Here is a 19,759-nt window from a genome sequence, read left to right as displayed (position 1 = left end):
TCCTATTCCGAGATTGAATAAAGTCTGGAGGATAAAAAGAAAAGAAGCCAGACTCTGACTGGAAGACATACTGCAAGTTTCCAATTACTTGCTCTGTCTGCTAGATAATTGTTGCTTTCCACAACAACTCCCCCTGATATGTCTACAGTAATTTATTTATTGCTATCTTCAAATTGAAAGCAAAACATCAAAACAAGAAAAGAAAACTATAAACATATTTATTTCAGCCAATATTTAACTTTGTCATATTCTCAGTCATGTGAAAATCCCTTTCCCAAGTACTCTGTGCGATGTGAAAATGCAGAAAGCATTAGATAACTTATCTATTATTATTCATTTGCGTTCCTCTTTAGATTTGCATAGTTCATCCAACATCACTGCTCAGTGTATTAAAAATGAATTCTGGCTCAATATGGCCTCATTATTACACTAAGATCTCTTTCAATGTTACTTCTGTTACTGACATATGCTGTTAATGATGCCTGATTGAGGCCTACAACTATTGCTGTTGGTGTATGTCCTCGTGTCTGAGGATCTTGTAAATGACCCAGTAAAAAATATTGAAAATTAAAAAGGCTAAAGGAAAACCAGCTCGTGCTATGGTATCGATCTTCTTGGCTCTGTCGATGAAGAGTTTTCTCATATCATCTTGGTTTTTTGGTGCAGTCTGGGATGCGTTGATTGCACCTTTAGCGGTGACTCCATCTTTTGTTTGTAGGCAAGGTCCCACCCCATACGCGGTGAAGCTAAAGCGACTTTCCCTCACCTCGTCATCCTGAGAAAGTAGCAGAATGTTCAAGTTAACCCTGAATGAACATGTCAAATAAGAACACCATCATTGTCACACAATACCATTCTACAATTCTGAGCTCTTTTTCTTCACCACCATAATGAAAGGGCAGAAATATTTAACTAATTTATTTTTATTTCAACCTTTCATTCAAACTGTGAATGATACAACCTGTGAAATGTTTATTCCCCATGTCAAAATTTGGATAAATTTTGCAAATCATTTAGACAATGGCCTAATTTTACTCCTATATCTTTTTGTTTTACGGTCTTCTCAATTATTTTTAATGTGGAAGTGCTGGTGTTGGACTGGGGTGGGCAAGGTTAGAAGTTACATGACACCAGGTTATCGTCCAACCAGCTTATTCAAACTCAAGCTTTCAGAGTGATGCTCCGTTGTCAGGTGAAGTCATCTTCGTCAGTGATTTCAAATAAACCGGTTGGACGATAACCTGATGTCATGTGACTTGTGACAATTACCTTTAGTATGCTTCTGTATTTATAGAAGTAATTGCATGGAAAATTCAGTGCTGAATAATGCCAATGATTCCCAAGGCTATGTATGCTCAAGCTCGGATGCAATGTAGATATTACCGTGACCATGGACCGAAAACCCAGAAACAAAGTGCATTTCCCAAGTGCACAACATCTCTACCTCAACTACTTTTGTTACATCTTGTAAGTTCTCCTGAGAGAAACTGGCAAGTATATCTATCGATCCAAGTTATGAGAGAACTTTAGTACTAGCCTGACACTTATCTCATTGAGGATGTTCAACAGCCATCACAGTAACTTAATTATTTCATCTGATTGCGGATTTGTGACCGACAGAGAAGCTTAAACTTAGAGCTAAGCTATTCAGGGGTGATGTGGAAGTGTTGTAGAAATCTGGGACTTCTTCTTTCAGAGTGTTGTTGTGACATGATGGACCCATTAATTTTAATTGTCATAGTTGCTGCCAAATGATTGAATTAAACAAACGTATTAAGGGTGATTTAAACTATGCGGGTCATAAGAGTCATAGTCGTAGAGTCATACAGCATAGAAACAGGGCCTTTGGCCCACCATGTCAGGTAAATCAAGCTATTAAAGCAAAATACTGTGGATGCTGGAAATATGAAATAAAAACGGAAAGTGTTGTAGAAACTCAGCAGGTCTGGTAGCGTCCGTGGAAAGAGAAACAGTTAACATTTCGAGTCCTGTCTGACTCGTCTTCAAAACCTGTTCAGATCGGACTTGAAATATTAGCTCTGTTTGTCTCTCCACATATGCTGCTAGTCTTGCTTTATATTGCCAGCAATTTCTATGTTTAATGCAGATCAGCCACAATTTAAATGAATGGTTAAATGGTCCCCTTTCATTCCTGTATTCCTTTCTCTCTTATCAGGCCCATTTGTATTCAAGATTTTGATCTATTAGGCAAATTCGCAGGATATTATGATATTATAACAGATGTTTCCTAAATCTAATAACCTGTGGAGTAGAATTATGTTTTTAAAAATTCTAAATGGTGTAGGTATCCTTATTTTCTGCCTATAATTTTAACTTTCATTTGCTCCTAAGCTGAGAGCTCATTTGAGTTTTCTGGCTCCAAGACAGTGATAGACTCCTGATACAATTCTTCATATCACCTTAGCTACAATCAGCTAAAATAGGCCCAGGTCAAGGACTAAGCCAATCCAAGTTATCAAGTTATCTACTGGATGGACTGCAAGTGCCTTGAATCCTCACATGTGGCTAAGAGATAACAGCATAAGAAATAAGCAAGGACAAAACTAAAGGGATTACTTCCAAATGTGAAATGTTGGTGCATGTTAGATGTTAAAAGTTGGTTAAGCTCTCTTTCTTTAGTCTGACAACTAGCCTACTTTAATAGGTTCAATCAGGCACATTTACGATAAATGCTTTCACTTGTAGAGGAGTCCAAATCAAGTGGTTAGAAGCATCTAATAATCACTGATAAATTCAATAGGAATTGGAAAGGATTTTTTTTACCCAGTATGTGGTGATAATGTGGAACTTGTTATCACAAAGAGGGCATGACATCGATGCAGTAAAACAGGAAATAGTTTAGGAAAAAGAAGTAGAAAGATGATAGGGTCAGATGAAAAGGAATGGATGGAAACTTTGGCACAGCATAACCAGTGGCACATTTCAGTGCACAGTTAATTACATGCATTTCTTTAGAGCATTTCCTTTTATTCATTTTCGGGCTATCAGCTTGGTTGGTATCTATTGCCTATCCTTAATTGCCTTTGAACTGAGTGGCTTGCTAGACCATTTCAACTAAGAGTCACCCACATTGCTATGCGTGTAGAGTCACCTGTTGGCCAGATCGTAAGGATGACGGATTTCCTTATTAGTAAACCAAACTTTTTTTTTAACAACAATGGTTATTGTATTACTATTAGGCCATTTTATGTTAATCAAGCCAAAATATTGAATGTATTCAAGAGGCGACCAGATATAGCACATGGGGCGAATGGGATGAAGGGTTATGGGGAGAAAGCAGGATTAGGCTATTGAGTTGGATGATCAGCCATGATTGTGAAGAATGGCAGAGTAGACTCGAAGGGCTGAATGGTCTCCTCCTGCTCCTATCTTCTATGTTTCTATGTTTCCATGTTTAATTCCAGATTTTTACTGAGTTCAAATTTCATCATCTGTCAGAACATTAGCCTGGGGTTTTGGGATTCTAGTTCAATGACAATACCACTCTGCCCCCGACTTCTCTTTGTATATCATTCCATTTGTATTACTAGGCAGCATTAGGAAGATCCTAAATCCTATCAGATGGTGCTAATCTCAACAAAGTCATTAGGCAGGAAGGGGAAGAGTATGGTGGTCGAGTCACCCAATAATATTCCAGCAAACCTTCTACTATCTGGTTAGAGAGTGGACAGGGAGGATATGAACTGTCAGCCCCATTGCTTTGGGATAGTTGTTGGTACGAATAAGATGCATAGGAAAGAAACTAAATATCAATGGTAAAGGGTCAATAATATGGAAATTGAAGTGCTGCTGTGACATTTAATTACAAATGTGCTAACACATCCTTCTGAATTCTATGCTATTTTAACATGCTTGTTAAAATAACAGAAATAAATTCAAATCAAAGGCATTACTATTACATACTGTGATTTCAATCCAAAAATCCTACTTACATTACCAGAGATTCTGTTTTCCAGATTCAGTGGCAACAGCTCCATGTCAACTTAAAATTAACCAAAATGAAGGCACAGCTGGTAATGAAGCTAAAATATGTGTCCTAAATGTGTTTAAATTAACTACTTTATCTTGAGGGGATGAATTAAAATCATTTAAATAAAATGACTGGCGGATATGCTTCGATTTTTCCTATTTAAACTACTCTTACAATATTGTCAGAATTGAAGCAAGGTCCTGTTATGTTGCTGATCACAGCATAATAAACCATATCAAGCACTTTTAACATGGTAACAAGTGCTTTTTTTTATTTGAAATCAGTACCAAGTCACATGAAACTAACAGCCCATGCAAAAAAACAGAGGAACTTCAGTCAGATGACAAAATGATTTGAGAGCATAAAATGAGTTAGTATTGACATTGAGACATGGAACAGGGACGAATTACAGAATGTTCTAACACAGGGAATCTACCACATAGTTCACGTTGTGTAAAAATCTCACAATCTGCTCCTCAAACCAGACACAATTCCAAGGTACCTCTCCTGTCATTACATAACAAAGTCGGCCCCCGTGCAGGGTTCAAATTACACTTTGCGATGACTTCAAATTTGAGCACTTTTACTTTGATCAATGGTTCTGTTTGTTCATGGACTTAGATTTTAGGGAGCTGCTTCTTGCATATTTTTAGGCTGTAGTTTTCTCAGAGAAAGCTACATCGCCCTCTAGCGATCTCAAATGAAATGGTTCAGATGCTGTGGGAAATAATGGTGGATGGGGGTGGATGGATGTTTAAAAAGACTCACTCAGAACTGGGAAGCATCTGAAAGAACTTCATATTCAAATCATGTTTCACTTTTTTTTACAAAGTATGAACTAGATTCATAAAAAAATTAGACATCATGTGACTCATTTCATTGCACAAAAGTATTCCAGTGTGTTACTCACATTATGAAGAGAAAGAAATAGACTAGGGACTTAAAAATAAATACTATCAGATATCAACACGCAAATTCTTAGTGTGTTTGTTTGAGCCTTCTTTTAAACTATTTTACCAGAGACAATAAGAGAATACTTCATTTACTTTGTATAAGAGCTCAAGAAAATCCAAAGTGAGAAAAAGACTTTCAGCTTTTTGAGTATCCTTCTATCCATGGCATCAGTTTACTTAACAATAATAAAAATGAAAACCAAATAAACCGTGGATACTAGAAATCAAAAACAAAACCAGAAACTGCTGGAAGAACTCAGCAGGTCTGGCAGCGTTTGTGGAGAGAAATCAGAGTTCAAATTTCAGGTCCAGTGACATTTCCTCAGAAAGCAGACTTAATGTTTCAGGTCCAGTTCAGTTCTGGAAAAGGGTCACTGGACCCAAAATGTTAACTCTGCTTTCTCTCCACAGATGCTGCCAGACCTGTTGAGTTTTTACCCACACTTTTGGTTTTTGTCCTCTGTGTATTTATTTTGACATGAACACACCCCCACCCGCTATGCCACTCACTCACACAAGCTATTGTAGGGAAGCACAAAAGTAAACCTTTTGTGATCTCAGGATCTCCGTGACTCAACAGGTACTGATCGAGCCAGTTCTCTTTGAAGGGTGTCATATGATTCCAAATCAACTATCCTTTCCAGGAGTCCTTTAATATTGCATTGTGCAAATTCAAGATCACAGAGTTTTCTTGGCTCCTTGCTGTTAATTTAAACATATATGAGGCTCTTCCCTCACTCATTAATCAAAGGTTGGAGCAAGCCCTTGGAGATTTTTATTCATGGTTTATTCAACAGGAATGAATGAATCACTGAAGAAAAATATAAAGGAATGACACATTTAATCTTGCTAATTCATACTGAGCCACACTGCATGTTGCAATGTTAAGCAGGGGTAAAATGATGGAACTATTACCATTTCCATGAGTGAACTCAGTGATTATTAAAAAGGTTTGGAGTAAAAGACTAATGAAATCTTATTGGATTTCAGTAAGGATTTGTTGAATCAACATCTGGTTGCTGTACACTATGTACTGTTGTAAGATGTGATACCTGAAATATTCCTTTAGATTATTAACCAGACATATATCTATATACCTTGGACTTTTTGAAAAGAACACTTTGCAGAACAAAGGAGACTAGCAGCAGCAGAGAAAAATTTTGCTTTTGTTGAGCTGCTCAACTGCAGTTACTGAGTCTACAAACTTTCAAAGCATGATCACATGATCTAGTTTGTGGTCGTAATAAATCTGTCGGATCGGAACACAGACATATAACTTGCTTGGAGCAGTAGCATTTTCCCACTCTCACCTTTTTCTCCAAAACTCGTTCGATCAAAGTATTTGTTGAAAACCCACTGGAAGGCTTCATCACTGCAAGTGGAGGGCTTCTAAGCCAGATTTTGAGATCCACACCATTGTCTCCAGAAAAGCAATCTTGGCCACCATAACTGATCCACGAAGACATCACCCCAGTGTTAATAGCTTACGTGTAATATGACTTTAGCGACAGCCCAACATTTGGATAATTTGTGAATAATTCTTTTTCCTGAATTTTTGAGCAGGGTATTTGTATATTTATGCACAGGTTAAAACCCTTGTGAATTGTGTTTGTATTTTTACTTGAGTAAGTTTTATTTGTGATAAACTTTTAAAAAATTTGTTTCTGAAGGAACCTATCTCTCACCTTGAGCTGTATACAGTCTGATGTATACATTCCAATATATACCAAAAGAAAGGATATACTTTGCAAACTTTGCAGCTATTACTGATTGCCCCCTCTGTGCCTGACCTTAGAAAGACTTTTAAAGAAAGTACAGTTTCCCATCTGTGCTGAAGATTATTATCTCTAAAATCCCTTTCTCTGCTTTTTGACAGGAAGCAGAATTATTTAAAGGAAAAGACTCAACACCTTTGCTAAAATACAATAGAAATTATTCAGATGATTCTTTAATCTGTTTGTCAGTATTATACAGTATAATTTTGAGGTAGATGAAAAAGGATTTTTAAAAAAGCTCTTTCTCATCCACATGGTTGATGTGGAATCCTGTGAAGGGAACTCAAGGATTGCTTGATGCGCTTGAACAAGATTAACACGATGAGTCTAATTTGTGATGGTGAGTATTGATCGATTCCACTGACATTAATTTATCAATCTGACAATTAACATCAGGGAAATGAGTTGATAATAGGCTCAAATAAGAATTTGTCATTCCTGCTAGCTTAGTTGGCATTATTGAACCATTAAGATTTGTACAACCCTAAACCCAATTTATGACTTGTTATTAGGTATGAGTTGGAGCCTTCAGATTTGACTTCCAAAGTATTGATTTGGAGAGAGATAAATTTTGCTGGACTTCTCACTTTTAATCCCTTTGCTATTGAAATAACTCCACAGAGGCCGGTATCCTCTCATTACACATGTGTAGTGTTTGATACTGGTCTGGCTTCTGTAGAGCCAGCTCTCAGAGAAAACAGGATGTCTGACACTCCTATTTATATCTGTCAGCCAGGGCTCCCTGATTGGACCAGATTAACAGGCCCAGTCAGGGAACTCATATTCAAGGAGTCCACTTGGCTGACCTCATAACCAATCACTACAGTTATCAAGAATTTTTTTCATTGCAACTTACATCAAGCTTCCTTGAGAGTCATTCTCAAACCCACTATCTCTACCAACCTCGGAGTATATAGGGGGAACCATTAACTCCAAGCCTGCAGCAGGTTCTGCACCATCCAGCTTGGAAACATATCACTCTTACTTTGTTAATGCTGTATTGATGTAAGCTAGGTAGAACTGGGAGAGGACATTCGCAGCATGATTGGAGTATTCAAGGTGGTGGTACTCTCAGGGGTAGTAAGGGATGGGCAAAAGATGCTGGCCTCACCAGTGATGCCCACATCCCAAGAATTAATTAGAAATTAAATCAGGTTGTAGTGCACCCTCTTGAAGGAATAATTTGCTAGCATTCATTCTAGAGGTTCAAATACAAAGGACTGCTAATAAGCTAAGGTGCTAAGGTCTTGTTAAAGCCTTTGGAATCATAAAACAGTGGCACTTTCAGGAGAGGATGAGAATAAGTTGAATTGTTGAAGGAATTACAAGTCCTTACTCTCCCAGTACACAGAGTTTCTGAACAACAGCACAATCAGGTCCAAACACGACTCTTACTCATGGGTCTGATGCCATTCTGCTTTGAAATTATGATGTATATTTTTACCGAAATTCTCTGGTCGCTCACTGCAATGGACTACAGCTCCTAGCATGGAATTACCTATTTAATCCATAACAAAGCTGCTGACAAAGTTGCAATATTTTATAGCTGTCATGTTTCCTTATTCCATTAATCACATTCAAAATGGACAAGAATAATCATCTGTATTTTCAGATCAATCCTGTTTAGCAAGTTAACCTCGAAAGATTTATAAAATTGAAACTGTTTGTGCATCATACAAATAAAAATTCAAACTGCATTTTCCATGGTTATTCGAAGGTTAATGCTGGATACATAATTATCTTAGTGACACAAATGTCTTCCAGTGATTTGCACAATCTCTTAATACGTCAACAGATTTTAAGATGTGGGCTGTGATAATTATGACATGTCAACACGAAAGTCACTCATCCAGATTCTGGTGCTTGCAATTTAAGCAGCAATGTGAAGCCCTTCAATTTAAATTGGTTACCATGTTGGGTAAAATAACAAAGTGGAATTTCAGGAGGACACTATAACGTTTCTGTGTGTTTGTGCCTCATTGTGTGATACAAAAGCCGCTTATTTCATACCATATCAGAAAAGAATGGGAAACTTTGGCAATTCAGACAAATAAACAAGTTATTTATTTTTATTCATTCATTCATTCACAGGATGTGGGTATCACTGACTAGGCCAGCATTTGTAGCCCATCCCTAATTGCCCAGAGGACAGTTAAGAGTCAACCATATTGCTATGGGTCTGGGGTCACATTTAAGCCAGACCAGGTAAGGATGGCAGTTTTCTTCTTTGAACCCAGTGAACCCAATATTTTTTTTACCTGACAATAGTTTCATGTTATCATTAGACTCATAATTACTGATTTTTATTTCAATTGAATTCAAGTTGTACCATCTACTATGATAGAATACAAACCCAGGTCCCCAGAACATAACCTAGCTCTCTGAATTAATAGATCTACTGATAATACCACAGGCCATTGCTTCCTCCAAGAAACTCAGGTTTGGACTTGTTTCAGAGGTTGTAGAAGCCTCAGAGGATTTATTCAATTCTGATGGATATAAGCCATCATAATGCATCTCTCACTGCAGCTGTTTTAGTTTTGAGGAGTGGTTCAGCAGGTAGTGTTTGTATTTTGAAAATGATATCAGATATTACTGTGAGCACTAGATTTTATAAGATTGTCATGTTTGAAACAGTACCCTTTTAAATCAAGATAAAATGGAATAGTTTGCAGAGGAGGATATGCTCTACCATGAGATCTGCCCAGGCACAAGTCCATCCAGTTTCAGGGTAGATCTCCATGAAAACAAGCCTATAGGAGCTGCCTCTCATGGACACAGATATTCAAATCAGAATTTAAGGAAAGTAACATGCACATTTTAACACCTGGACACAAAGCGGGTGGTAGCTCTTCCTGTAGCATCATTGCAGACCCTTAGAAACAGATAGGTTTCAGGAAGGAGACTGATCTGGGCCGTCATGCCTGGTAGAAGATAAGGACCGTTTTGGATTTAAGTAGAGTGCTGGTGAGATCTGATACCCTGTTAGAATAAATGAATTTGGTGGAGAGCTAAAGGCCAAGGAGTCATCAAAACACCATGTTACATGTAACAAAAATAAAGTTGCTGGAAAAGCCCAGCAGGTCTGGCAGCATCTGTGAAGGAGAAAACAGAGTTAATGTTTCGGGTCCGGTGACCCTTCCTCAGAACTGATGGTGGCTGGGAAAACATCAGTTTATATGCAGAAAATAGGGAGGTGGGTGGGGTAGGGAGTAAACGATAGGATAGAGCCCAAAGAGAGAGAAAGACAGTTGGACAGACAATGGAGTTGCTAACGATCAGGCTGGGAGGGTGAATAGTTGTTAATGGGGACTGTTAGTGACTAACAACAGGGGGTGTGTAGTGGAGGCTATGTGGTAACAAGTCCTGGTGTGTGGGGTGGGGGGCTGGGACATGGGAGAGTTTAGGCCCTAAAATTATTGAACTCAATATTGAGGCCGGAGGGCTGTAGGGTCCCCAAGCGGAAAATGAGGTGTTGTTCTTCGAGCTTGCGTTGGGCTTCACTGGAACACTGTAGCAAGCTGGAGACAGAGATGTTGGCCAGGGAGCAGGGTGGTGCATTAAAGTGGCAGGCAACAGGTAGTTCAGGGTCTTTTTTGCGAGCAGAGCGTAGATGTTCTGTGAAGCGGTCGCCAAGTCTACGCTTCGTTTCCCCAATGTAGAGGAGACCACACTGTGAGCAGCGAATGCAGTAGACTAGATTCTGGGAAGTGCAGGTGAAGTGTTGCTTCACCTAGAAGGTATTTTTGGGCCCTTGGATACTGGAGAGGGAGGAGGTAAATGGGCAGGTGTTGCACCTTCGCCGGTTACAGGGGAAGGTGCCGTAGGGCTGTGGGCAGGTGTTGGGGATGAAGGAAGTGTGGACCAGGGTGTTTCGGAGGGAACGGTCTCTGCGGAAGGCAGACAAAGGAGGGGAGGGGAATATGTGTCTGGTGGTGGCATCTTGCTGGAGGTGGCGGAAATGGCGTCTGATGATCTTCTGGATGTGGATGCTGGTGGGATGGTAGGTGAGGATAAAGGGAACCCTATCGCTGTTGCGGGAGGGAAGAGAAGGAGTGAGGGCGGAAGTGTGGGAGATGGGTCGGACCCGATTGAGGCCCTGTTGATAACGGAGCTGGGGAATCCTCGGTTGAGGAAGAAGGTGGACATTTCGGAGGCTCCCTTTTCGAAGTTGGCCTCATCTGAACATATGCGACGGAATGGAGGAACTGAGAGAATGGGATGGAGTCTTTATAGGAAGCAGGGTGTGAGGATGTATAGTCCAGGTAGCTGTGGGAGTCAGTGGGTTTGTAATGGATATTAGTGGCCAATGTATCCCCAGAAATGGAAACAGAAATGCCAAGCAAGGGAAGGGAGGAGTCAGAGTGAAAGTGAGACCAGGTGAAAGTGAGGGCAGGGTGGAAGTTGGAGGCGAAATTGATGAAGTTTTCCAATTCCAGATGAGAGAGGGAAGCAGCACCGATGATATCATTGATATATCGGAGAAAGAGTTGTGGGTGGGGGCTGGAATTGGACTGGAACAAGGAATGTTCCATGTATCCCACGAAGAGACAGGCATAACTAGGGCCCATGCAGGTACCCATGGCAACCCCTCTTGCCTGAAGAAAATGACAGGAGTTGAAAGAGAAGTTATTGAGAGTGAGGACAAGCTCAGCCAAGCGGAGGAGGTTGGTGGTGGGTGGGGATGGTTCAGGTCTTTGCTCCAGGAAGAAGCGGAGAGCCCTAAGACCCTCCTGGTGGGGAATGGATGTATAAAGGGATTGCACATCCCTGGTAAAGAGGAGGTGGCTGGAGTCGGTAAACTGGAAGTTTTGAAACCGGCATAAGGTGTCAGATGAATCATGGATGTATGTGGGTAGGGATTGGACCAGGGGGGAGAAGACTGAGTTAAGGTAGGAAGAGATGAGTTCTGTGGGGCATGAGTAGGCTGAAACAATGGGTCTGCCTGGACAGTTCTATTTGTGGATTTTTGGCAGGAGGTGGAAATGAGCTGTGCGGGGGTGGGAGCCTGGTGCGCGGGCCTTGCCCTGCAGTGACAGTGAAGTGAATGCGGACCAGAGCGACATTGGCAGATCGGACATGGTTTGGAGCGAGTCCCAGAGGGGCCGAATCCCCGGAGTGTTGAAGGGGCCACAGTTCCGGAGCAGCGGAGGGGCCACGTTCCTGGAGTGATGGTGAGGCCACATACCCGGGGCATTGTAGGGCTGGCTCCCAGAGTCTTTTTTCTTTACTCGACGTGCAGCATGGAGATGCTGGGCAGAGGACGCAGGGGCTTAAGAAGGTGAGGCAGAGGAGGAATACAACTTTCTGAAGTCTCAAATGAAGAGGATGATAAGGACAAACAGTATCCAATTCTTCTATCCTCCTCTGAGAGTAGGACAACTTGAAGAATCCAAAGGCCCTCCACTCAACAACCTCATCGCAGCCAAATATGTCACCCATTCACCCAGGCACAGGAGCAGATGCTGAAACAGGGTGGGCAGTGGTGAATTGGAGCAAGTTTTTTAAAATTCACTTGTGGTACATAGGTGTTGCTTGCTGGCCAGCATTTATTGCCAATCCTTTGATGCTCTTGAAATGAGTTGCCCAATAAACCATTCCGGAGGGCAGTTGAGAGTCAACCACATTGCTGTTGGTCTAGAGTCACATATAGGCCAGACCAGGTAAGGATGGCAGTTTCCTTCCATAAAGGGCATTAGTGAGCTGGATGGGTTTGTCCTGACAGTCAGGCAATGGTTTCATGGTCATCAGTTGACTCTTAATTCCAAATTTGCTTTTTTAAATTGAATTCAAATCTGCCATTTTGGGATTTGAAACCAGGTCCCCAGAACATTAGCTGAGTTTTTGGATTAATAGTCTAGCAGTAATACTACGAGGCCATCACCTCCCCTGATACAAGCATCAGGAAAGCAGTGATATTCTCAGAAGGGTGTGGTGCATCCTGGAGGAATGAACATGAAGATGTAACCACCTCTCTACAAACAGCAGGTAGGAGACAGCTGAGGACAGGGGCACAGTTTTCCTGGATGTTCCCTTAAAAGAGATCTGCATCAGGACCTGAGTGTCCTGGAGAGGATTACCCAAGATTTAGAACATTTCACAGGAGTGGATGTGGAGCCCACAACTCTGACTTGTAGCTGCAGGTTGGGGGCATTGCCTGCTCTACAGGGATGAATATGAAGAGTGACTGGTATATGCAGGATCTGTGATAGGTCCCCAAGTTAGAAATGGCTGGTGTTTCCTGCTCCATGAAAGCATGACTGAAAACATGGTGACAGGGGATATTTTGGAAGGCAATATTATTTGGTGTTTTCCAGTCCATGGCTAATTCGGGGACTCCAGTCTTCTGGGGTTGGCGGTGACCATCACAGCTGATCAGTAGTGTGGGAGTAGGTGGAGATAGGGGAGGGAAGTGGGCCACATTTCTGGGGTCAAATGGAAGGGTGATGGTCGTTGGTCCTTGGGACAGCAGCTTATTCTAGTCTTTGACCATTTTTGCCAGAAGATTCAGTATGCACTTACTTTGTTCTGTGGAACCTGACTTGCATTTTACCGTGAATTAATTCAGGTTGCCTTTACTTTTTTTGGACAGAGATCACGTTGTACAAGAAAGGTATTTAACTTGGTGTTCCTTAACTCAGGTGGTGATAGTTGGCATACACATGGGGAAAAAATAGACGTTTAAACCTGAGTTTAATATTTCCATCCCTCCTCACCACCTCATATACTGACTAATTATTTCTTATCTTTCGAACCTCGAGGCTCATAATTACTTGACAACTCAACATCTGTCAGGATCAAATCAACAGCTGCATGGGACCAAGCATCAATGAAGACGGCTTTGATTAAGATTATCACTTCTGAACAAAATGATCCAGTGATTGTAGAAGGAATGTGGACCAGCAGGCCTTGACTTGAACTCTGGTACAAAACATTAGGGTGGCACGGTGGTTCAGTGGTTAGCACTGCTGCCTCATAGCACCAGGGACCCGGATTTGATTCCACCCTTGGGTGACTGTCTGTGTGGAGTTTGCATGTTCTCCCCACGTCTGCGTGGGTTTCCTCTGGGTGCTCCGGTTTCCTCCCACAGTCCAAATGTGTGCAGGTTAGGTGGATTGGCCGTGCTAAATTGCTCATAGTGTTCAGGGATGTGTAGATTAGGTGTATTATGAAGGATAGGTCTGGGTGGGATGCTCTGATGCTCACAAGTGTGGACTTGTTGGGCCAAAGTGCCTGTTTCCACACTGGAGGAATTCTATGATTATGATCTGGACAATCATCAAGTGTTGTGTTGGTCCAGACTGTGCGTTTACGTCACTTTATCGAACAAAGAATTTAAAAAGAGGAGAGAAGAAACCATTGGATAGCTCACTGGAACTGTGAGTGAAACACCAGTGAAAATAAAAGCAATGAGCAGATTAATCCCCAAAGAGAAAAGGATTTGTGCTGAAGAAATATCTTATTAAATGCAATTGTAGTGTGCAATTGTTTCATTATCATTTTTAACACAACAATTTTTGCCGAGATGTGCTTTGCTTTGAACCTGTATAACCGTTAAATATGGGGCTGTCTGAAGTAATAGATCATTTGAATTAGACTCCTGAGTCCAAGTAAATAGTACTGTAACGAAGTATGCTCCAGACAACTGTGTTGGTAAAAAAGATGATGCTTGCTCAAGGCTATTAGAAATAGAAGAAAAATATTATATGCCAAATGCATCAGTTGTACATATGACCATCTGTTCCCCCAGCATATGTACCAGTTATTTAAGCCTGCTTCTGTTTGAATGGTTTGCAAACTTAAAGATCCCCCAGAGAATTTGATTTTGTGATCCTTTGAATATTTCATAAAATACAGAATATGCCAGATCAAACCACTGCAACAAATGCAGCAGAATAGACAATCAGTTCTGGCATTTCTTTTTATATTCAATTAATAGCTTTTCAAAGATGTACATTCAACCATAAACCAAGTATATCTGCTTCCATTGCCTTGATACCTTTTTGATGTTGTCTAACTTTTTCCCTTTAAAGTGCTCACTTAAATGGTTCATTTCTTGTTTGAGAAATCCATCCAACTGAGCTTGGAGATAATGGAGATTATCACAAATATCAACTTACATAATGCAAAAATTTGATAACCACCTGAAAAGATAGGACACAGAAATAGATGCATCAAACTCTTTAACATTATCTAACTGTATTTATCTTTAGCTATCTATCAGGATCTGGCTATCTATGTATAGTTATATTCATATCTATCTATCTATCTATTTATCAATTTATCTATCCATCTATCTGTTGCTGTCTATTTTGATTCATATTCTATCTTATCATTTTATTTTCCTTAATACTGTCTGTAAAATATACTTTCAATATCTCGATTAGAAGGTCAATGGATACCAGTGCATGGGATTAACATTTTCAAGATGTCCTTCAAAGCATACACCATCCTGAGTTGGAAGGATATCACCTTTCCTCCACCATTACCAGGTTAAACTATTAGAACCCCTCACCTAACAACACTGTGCCTGGACATACACCGGATAGATTATAGTGATGCATGTAATTGACTCACCACCAACATACGAAGGGAAAACAGTGATTAGAAAATATGAAGGCTTGCCAGCAACATCTATAACTCATGACAAATTTAAAAAAATACAAATCTCAGTTTTGTTTATACTGAATAAGACTAACAGTCTCCAAAATAGTTAATTTTCAATTTGGAACTTTTACCTGACTAGGACACTTGAGTCCGATGATACGAATTTATCTTCTAACACCATTTACATTTTTTTCATTTTTATCTTTTCTTTTCCTGAAGCCAAGCCCATTTTGTCTATATTAATCTTGATTTCAAAGGTGTAAGAAAATACTTGCCTCTATTTCTTTACCCTCTGGAGTTGGGGTTGTTGGGGGTTGGTGTGTTTGGACTTGCATGGAGTTGGCTAATTCCAGAAATCTATTAGAATGTTGAAACAGTTAAACCTCATGGATACTATTGCCTGACTGACATTTCTGCCTGTTTGAACTTTTTCTGTAAATTTCACAATGTATGTTTACACCATATTTTTCAAGTGCTTGCAGTTTCTGTGGTTGATACTTTAAATGTTCTGGCTGATTGACATTTTATTGGGCTCTAGTAAAAGCAATTTTTAATGATTGAATGACTGGTTCTTTGCAGCTCTAGAAAAATGTTTTATTGTCATGATATGGGTTCTCTGCTTCTATACAGAGTGTAAATTAGTTGGATGGGCACAGAGGAGCCATAGCTTGGCATGGATAACATGAACAACCATGGAGTCTGGAGTTGCAGGGGCTTAGATTGGCATGGAGGATGGGTGATGCATGCGAGCTGACATAGATAAGATGAAGCAAGTGTGTAGGGGCAAGTATTAGAGTGCCTTGCTCTTTTTATTACAACTGGAATGAAGTCCCAAAGCACAAAGATGGGGTCTGTGAAGCAGCCCACCTCTGCACATCTAGGACTGCCTCCAAGTTCTTTGTCCCATGGGTGGCTCACTCAATTCCAGTATTAACCTGCCTGCCAGAGCTACGTTCTCTGAGGTTGGGTGCTGCAAAGCCAGGGATGTTCCCAACTCCCGCTAGCTGCCTTGAAGTTGAAAATGCAATCAGAAGAATTGACTCCTATGGATCCACTGCGTACACTTCTTCAATAGGGAATGTTGAATGGCTGTTTGTATGTGTCGACCATGTTATCTCCCATTTATTGTCTTCTTCTAAAATAGAACCGTGGTCTCCCAAGGTATCATGTCGAAAATGGTGACAATGTGGTGCTGAGATCAGCCATGTTTGCACTACTGGCAGAACAGCCCAGATGGTCCATTTGGTTTACTCCTGATCCTGTTTTCCATGCTTGTTTGTTGGCATATTTCTTAGTTTGGAGGACCGCAGTGTCCACTCCCTAGTCTCACTGCATTTTATCCATCATTCGGGGGAGCTGGTTGCACACCCCATGGACTCGTCATGTTCGTGCATTTATAGAGTCATAGAGTCATACAGCATGGAAACAGACCTTCAGTTCAACTTGTCCATGCTGACCAGGTTTCCCAAACTAAACTAGTCCCATTGGCCTGCGTTTGACCCATATCCTTCTAAACCTTTCCTATCCATGTACCTATCCAAATGACTTTTAACTACGGTAACTGTACCTGCATCTGCCACTTCCTCTGGCAGTTCATTCCACATACGAACCACCCTCTGTGAAAACATTGCCCCTCAGGTCCTTTTCAAAACTTTCCCCTTTCAGCTTAAACCTATTCCCTCTTGTTTTGAACTCCCCTACCCCAGGGAAAAGACCCTCACTATTCACCTTATCTTTGGCTCTCATGATTTTATAAATCTCTGTAAGGTCAGCCCCTATGCTCCAGGCAAAAGAAGTCCCAGACTATCCAGCTTTATCTTGAAATTTAAACACTCAGAGCTGAAATATTCCAATCTTATATCCTACTTTTCCGTTTTATTGATAGCATTGCAGTCTTTAATGAATAATAAGGCTTTCATCGACTTTAGCAGCTTCCATGCTTGTGAACCATGCATGTGTGCCTGCTTGTTTAACATTTCCATAGATTGCTTGATTTGAAGTCTGACGTGTAGAATGTATCTGTTAGAGACTAGCAGAAAGGGATTGTTTAAAAGGCCCAGCTTAGTGTTTTGGGACTTCATTCCAGTAATAAATGAAAAAATAAAAGCCCTATAGTCCATGCCTCACATCCCTGCCACGCAGGATCCTTGCTAGTTCATTCACTTCACCCACTCTCCAAGCCAATCTAAATTCCCGCAAGCCCTGACCCCTCATACTAAATATGCCAATGTATGCGTTCTCCAGGTCTGTTTAACCACTTTACACTCTGCATAGAATCAATGATCCCCTATATTGACAATGGAATGTCTTCAAAGAAACAGTCAATCATCTCTACTGGCAAGTTTAGATCTTCTTTAGCAAATTTTAATTACTTTTACATCTTTAAAATGAAGCATTTCTTTTTTCCTTCTCTTGTTCCTATCAGCATGGTTTTTTAAAATCTTTCCTTTCAGTGCTGAATATATAATTGCAGATATTCCCTAAGTTGTCTCCCATCCTGAACAAAATGCATGCATCAATAAAATAGAGTCAACTCCTAATATTTCCATCCAAAGAATTTGCATTTAAGATCGATTCTGTACGTACTAGATTTAACTTAACTCTGATAAAAGACTATGTTGGAGATATTAAACTTTGCCCTGCCCAGAATTTCCACTGATTTCTGATCTAACTTTGTTTCGCAACTCACCAATATCCAAATAACGCATCTACCTAGTGGGAAAATATTCAATTCGTCTTATTTTTGTTTGACATTTGTAAACTTTCTTTTGTTGGGGAGATTAAACATGATCTAAATAGATATTTCAACAAGACAGGTACCTTAAGATGAGACTACGTTTTACCACATATGAACAGTAAACAGACTACAAGGGGTGAAACTTCCTACTTGATACAGACATGTGGTTAAACAGAAGGACAACTCCTCTATTTATCACTGTTTATCACATAACAAATGGGACATCTGCTTGTTATTTTACCCCAAAATTTGAACTGTAGATTTGAGCCAAAGTCCCGTATATTGGTTCGCTGCTTCTCAAGCCATTGCTACGTCGTATCGTTTCTACGTTTTCATTTCCATCAAGCACCCCCTCAACATTCTTTCATCAAAAGGGTTCAGCAAAGAAGGGAAACAGAAAAGTATTCTATTAAGATAAAATACAGGCACAACTACAAGGGCTTCAATGGTCTCAACATTTTAAAAACATTTCCAGCTCTATAAATTACACAAGAAAAAACATTACTTGTGAAAGAAGTCATAGTTCAGTTCATTAAGTTTGGGTACTTAATATGAGGCTTTACACCAATGTTTCCTATAAACCACTAGCAATTGAGATTTTTTTTTGTACATTTTACTACCCCTCCCAACAGAAGCCCAAGTATGGCTTGGAACTTGGTGTAACAGCAAATGCATGAATGGAAAGTGCAATCTTAAAATGGGTCATGCCATCAACAATGCAGGCCTTGTGCTTATGAGTGCACTCTGGTTGGATACTCAGCTGGTGCTAGGAATGATGAACAATTAAGGTGGTGATATGTTAGAAAATATTGCATCCATCAGCTACAGCACGCAACCTTAAGCAGCTTCAATTTAAGAAGGTGGTTTCTGACCTTTCGTTTCCTTTTCCGTAGTCGGAGTAGTTCTTTGTGTTGTCTTGACACAAAATTCACAGCTGCATACTCCAGGAGGGCAGAGAACACAAATAGCAGACAGACTGCCATCCAGATATCGATGGCCTTAACATAGGACACCTGCAGTGGAGAGAGTGATTGAATAGACCAGGGTTGAAATTCCAGGCTAACATTCACTTACAAAAGAGTCAAAGTTGCCTGCGACAAAATGTCCTAAAATTAATGAAATATAAGTTTGAAAAATGAAATTCTTGGTCGATGTTTTCTATACCTCTATAACCCATTTAAATCTCAGCCCTTTTTCAATCCTGGCTTCTTGTGTATGGGCATGGCCCATCCTGGCACTTACATTGGCATTTACCCCCTCCTCAGTCCATTTTTAACCATGCTGTCTGTTATTTCACACTTCTTACATAGCTCTTATGTCTATATAAGTTCTTTAAAAATATGACAACAAAGACCACATTCAAGCTGAAAATTTCAGGAATGCAAAATGCATGGTTTTCTTTAAATTTAAATTGGATTAAAAAAGTGAAGGATTGTTCACATACTGTTTTGTCTGGAACAATTACAGTCTAACATAATATAATTCAAATGTCAATGCAACTCATGTCATCACTTGATCGTCATTTGGGAGGGAACATTACTCCTGAGCCATTTGTTGTAGAGTTTCATCTTATTTACTGACTGCAACAATTATACAACAGTGTCTTTAAAGGACCACAAGGAACAGGAGTAGGCCATTTGGCCCCTCCAGCCTGCTCTGCATTCATGAGGATCATGGCTGATCGGACCTTCCTCAT

General features: G+C 40.2%; 1 protein-coding gene across 1 annotated transcript in view; it reads right to left on the bottom strand.

The window, feature by feature from the left end:
- Positions 1-274: 274 nt before the first annotated feature.
- glra3 (glycine receptor, alpha 3) overlaps positions 275-19,759 on the bottom strand; it is a 154,734-nt gene continuing 135,249 nt past the window's right edge. The window contains exons 8-9 of the mRNA XM_048594971.1: positions 18,936-19,076; positions 275-775 (exon numbers count right to left, since the gene is read on the bottom strand). Of these exons, the coding sequence (XP_048450928.1) occupies positions 500-775; positions 18,936-19,076 (417 nt within the window). The 3' untranslated portion in view covers positions 275-499. The remainder of the gene's footprint in view (positions 776-18,935; positions 19,077-19,759) is intronic.

Source organism: Rhincodon typus, chromosome 3, assembly GCF_021869965.1.
Source record: "Rhincodon typus isolate 14 chromosome 3, sRhiTyp1.1, whole genome shotgun sequence".
Lineage (NCBI taxonomy): Eukaryota > Metazoa > Chordata > Chondrichthyes > Orectolobiformes > Rhincodontidae > Rhincodon > Rhincodon typus.
This window is presented reverse-complemented; position numbering and strand designations above follow the sequence as displayed.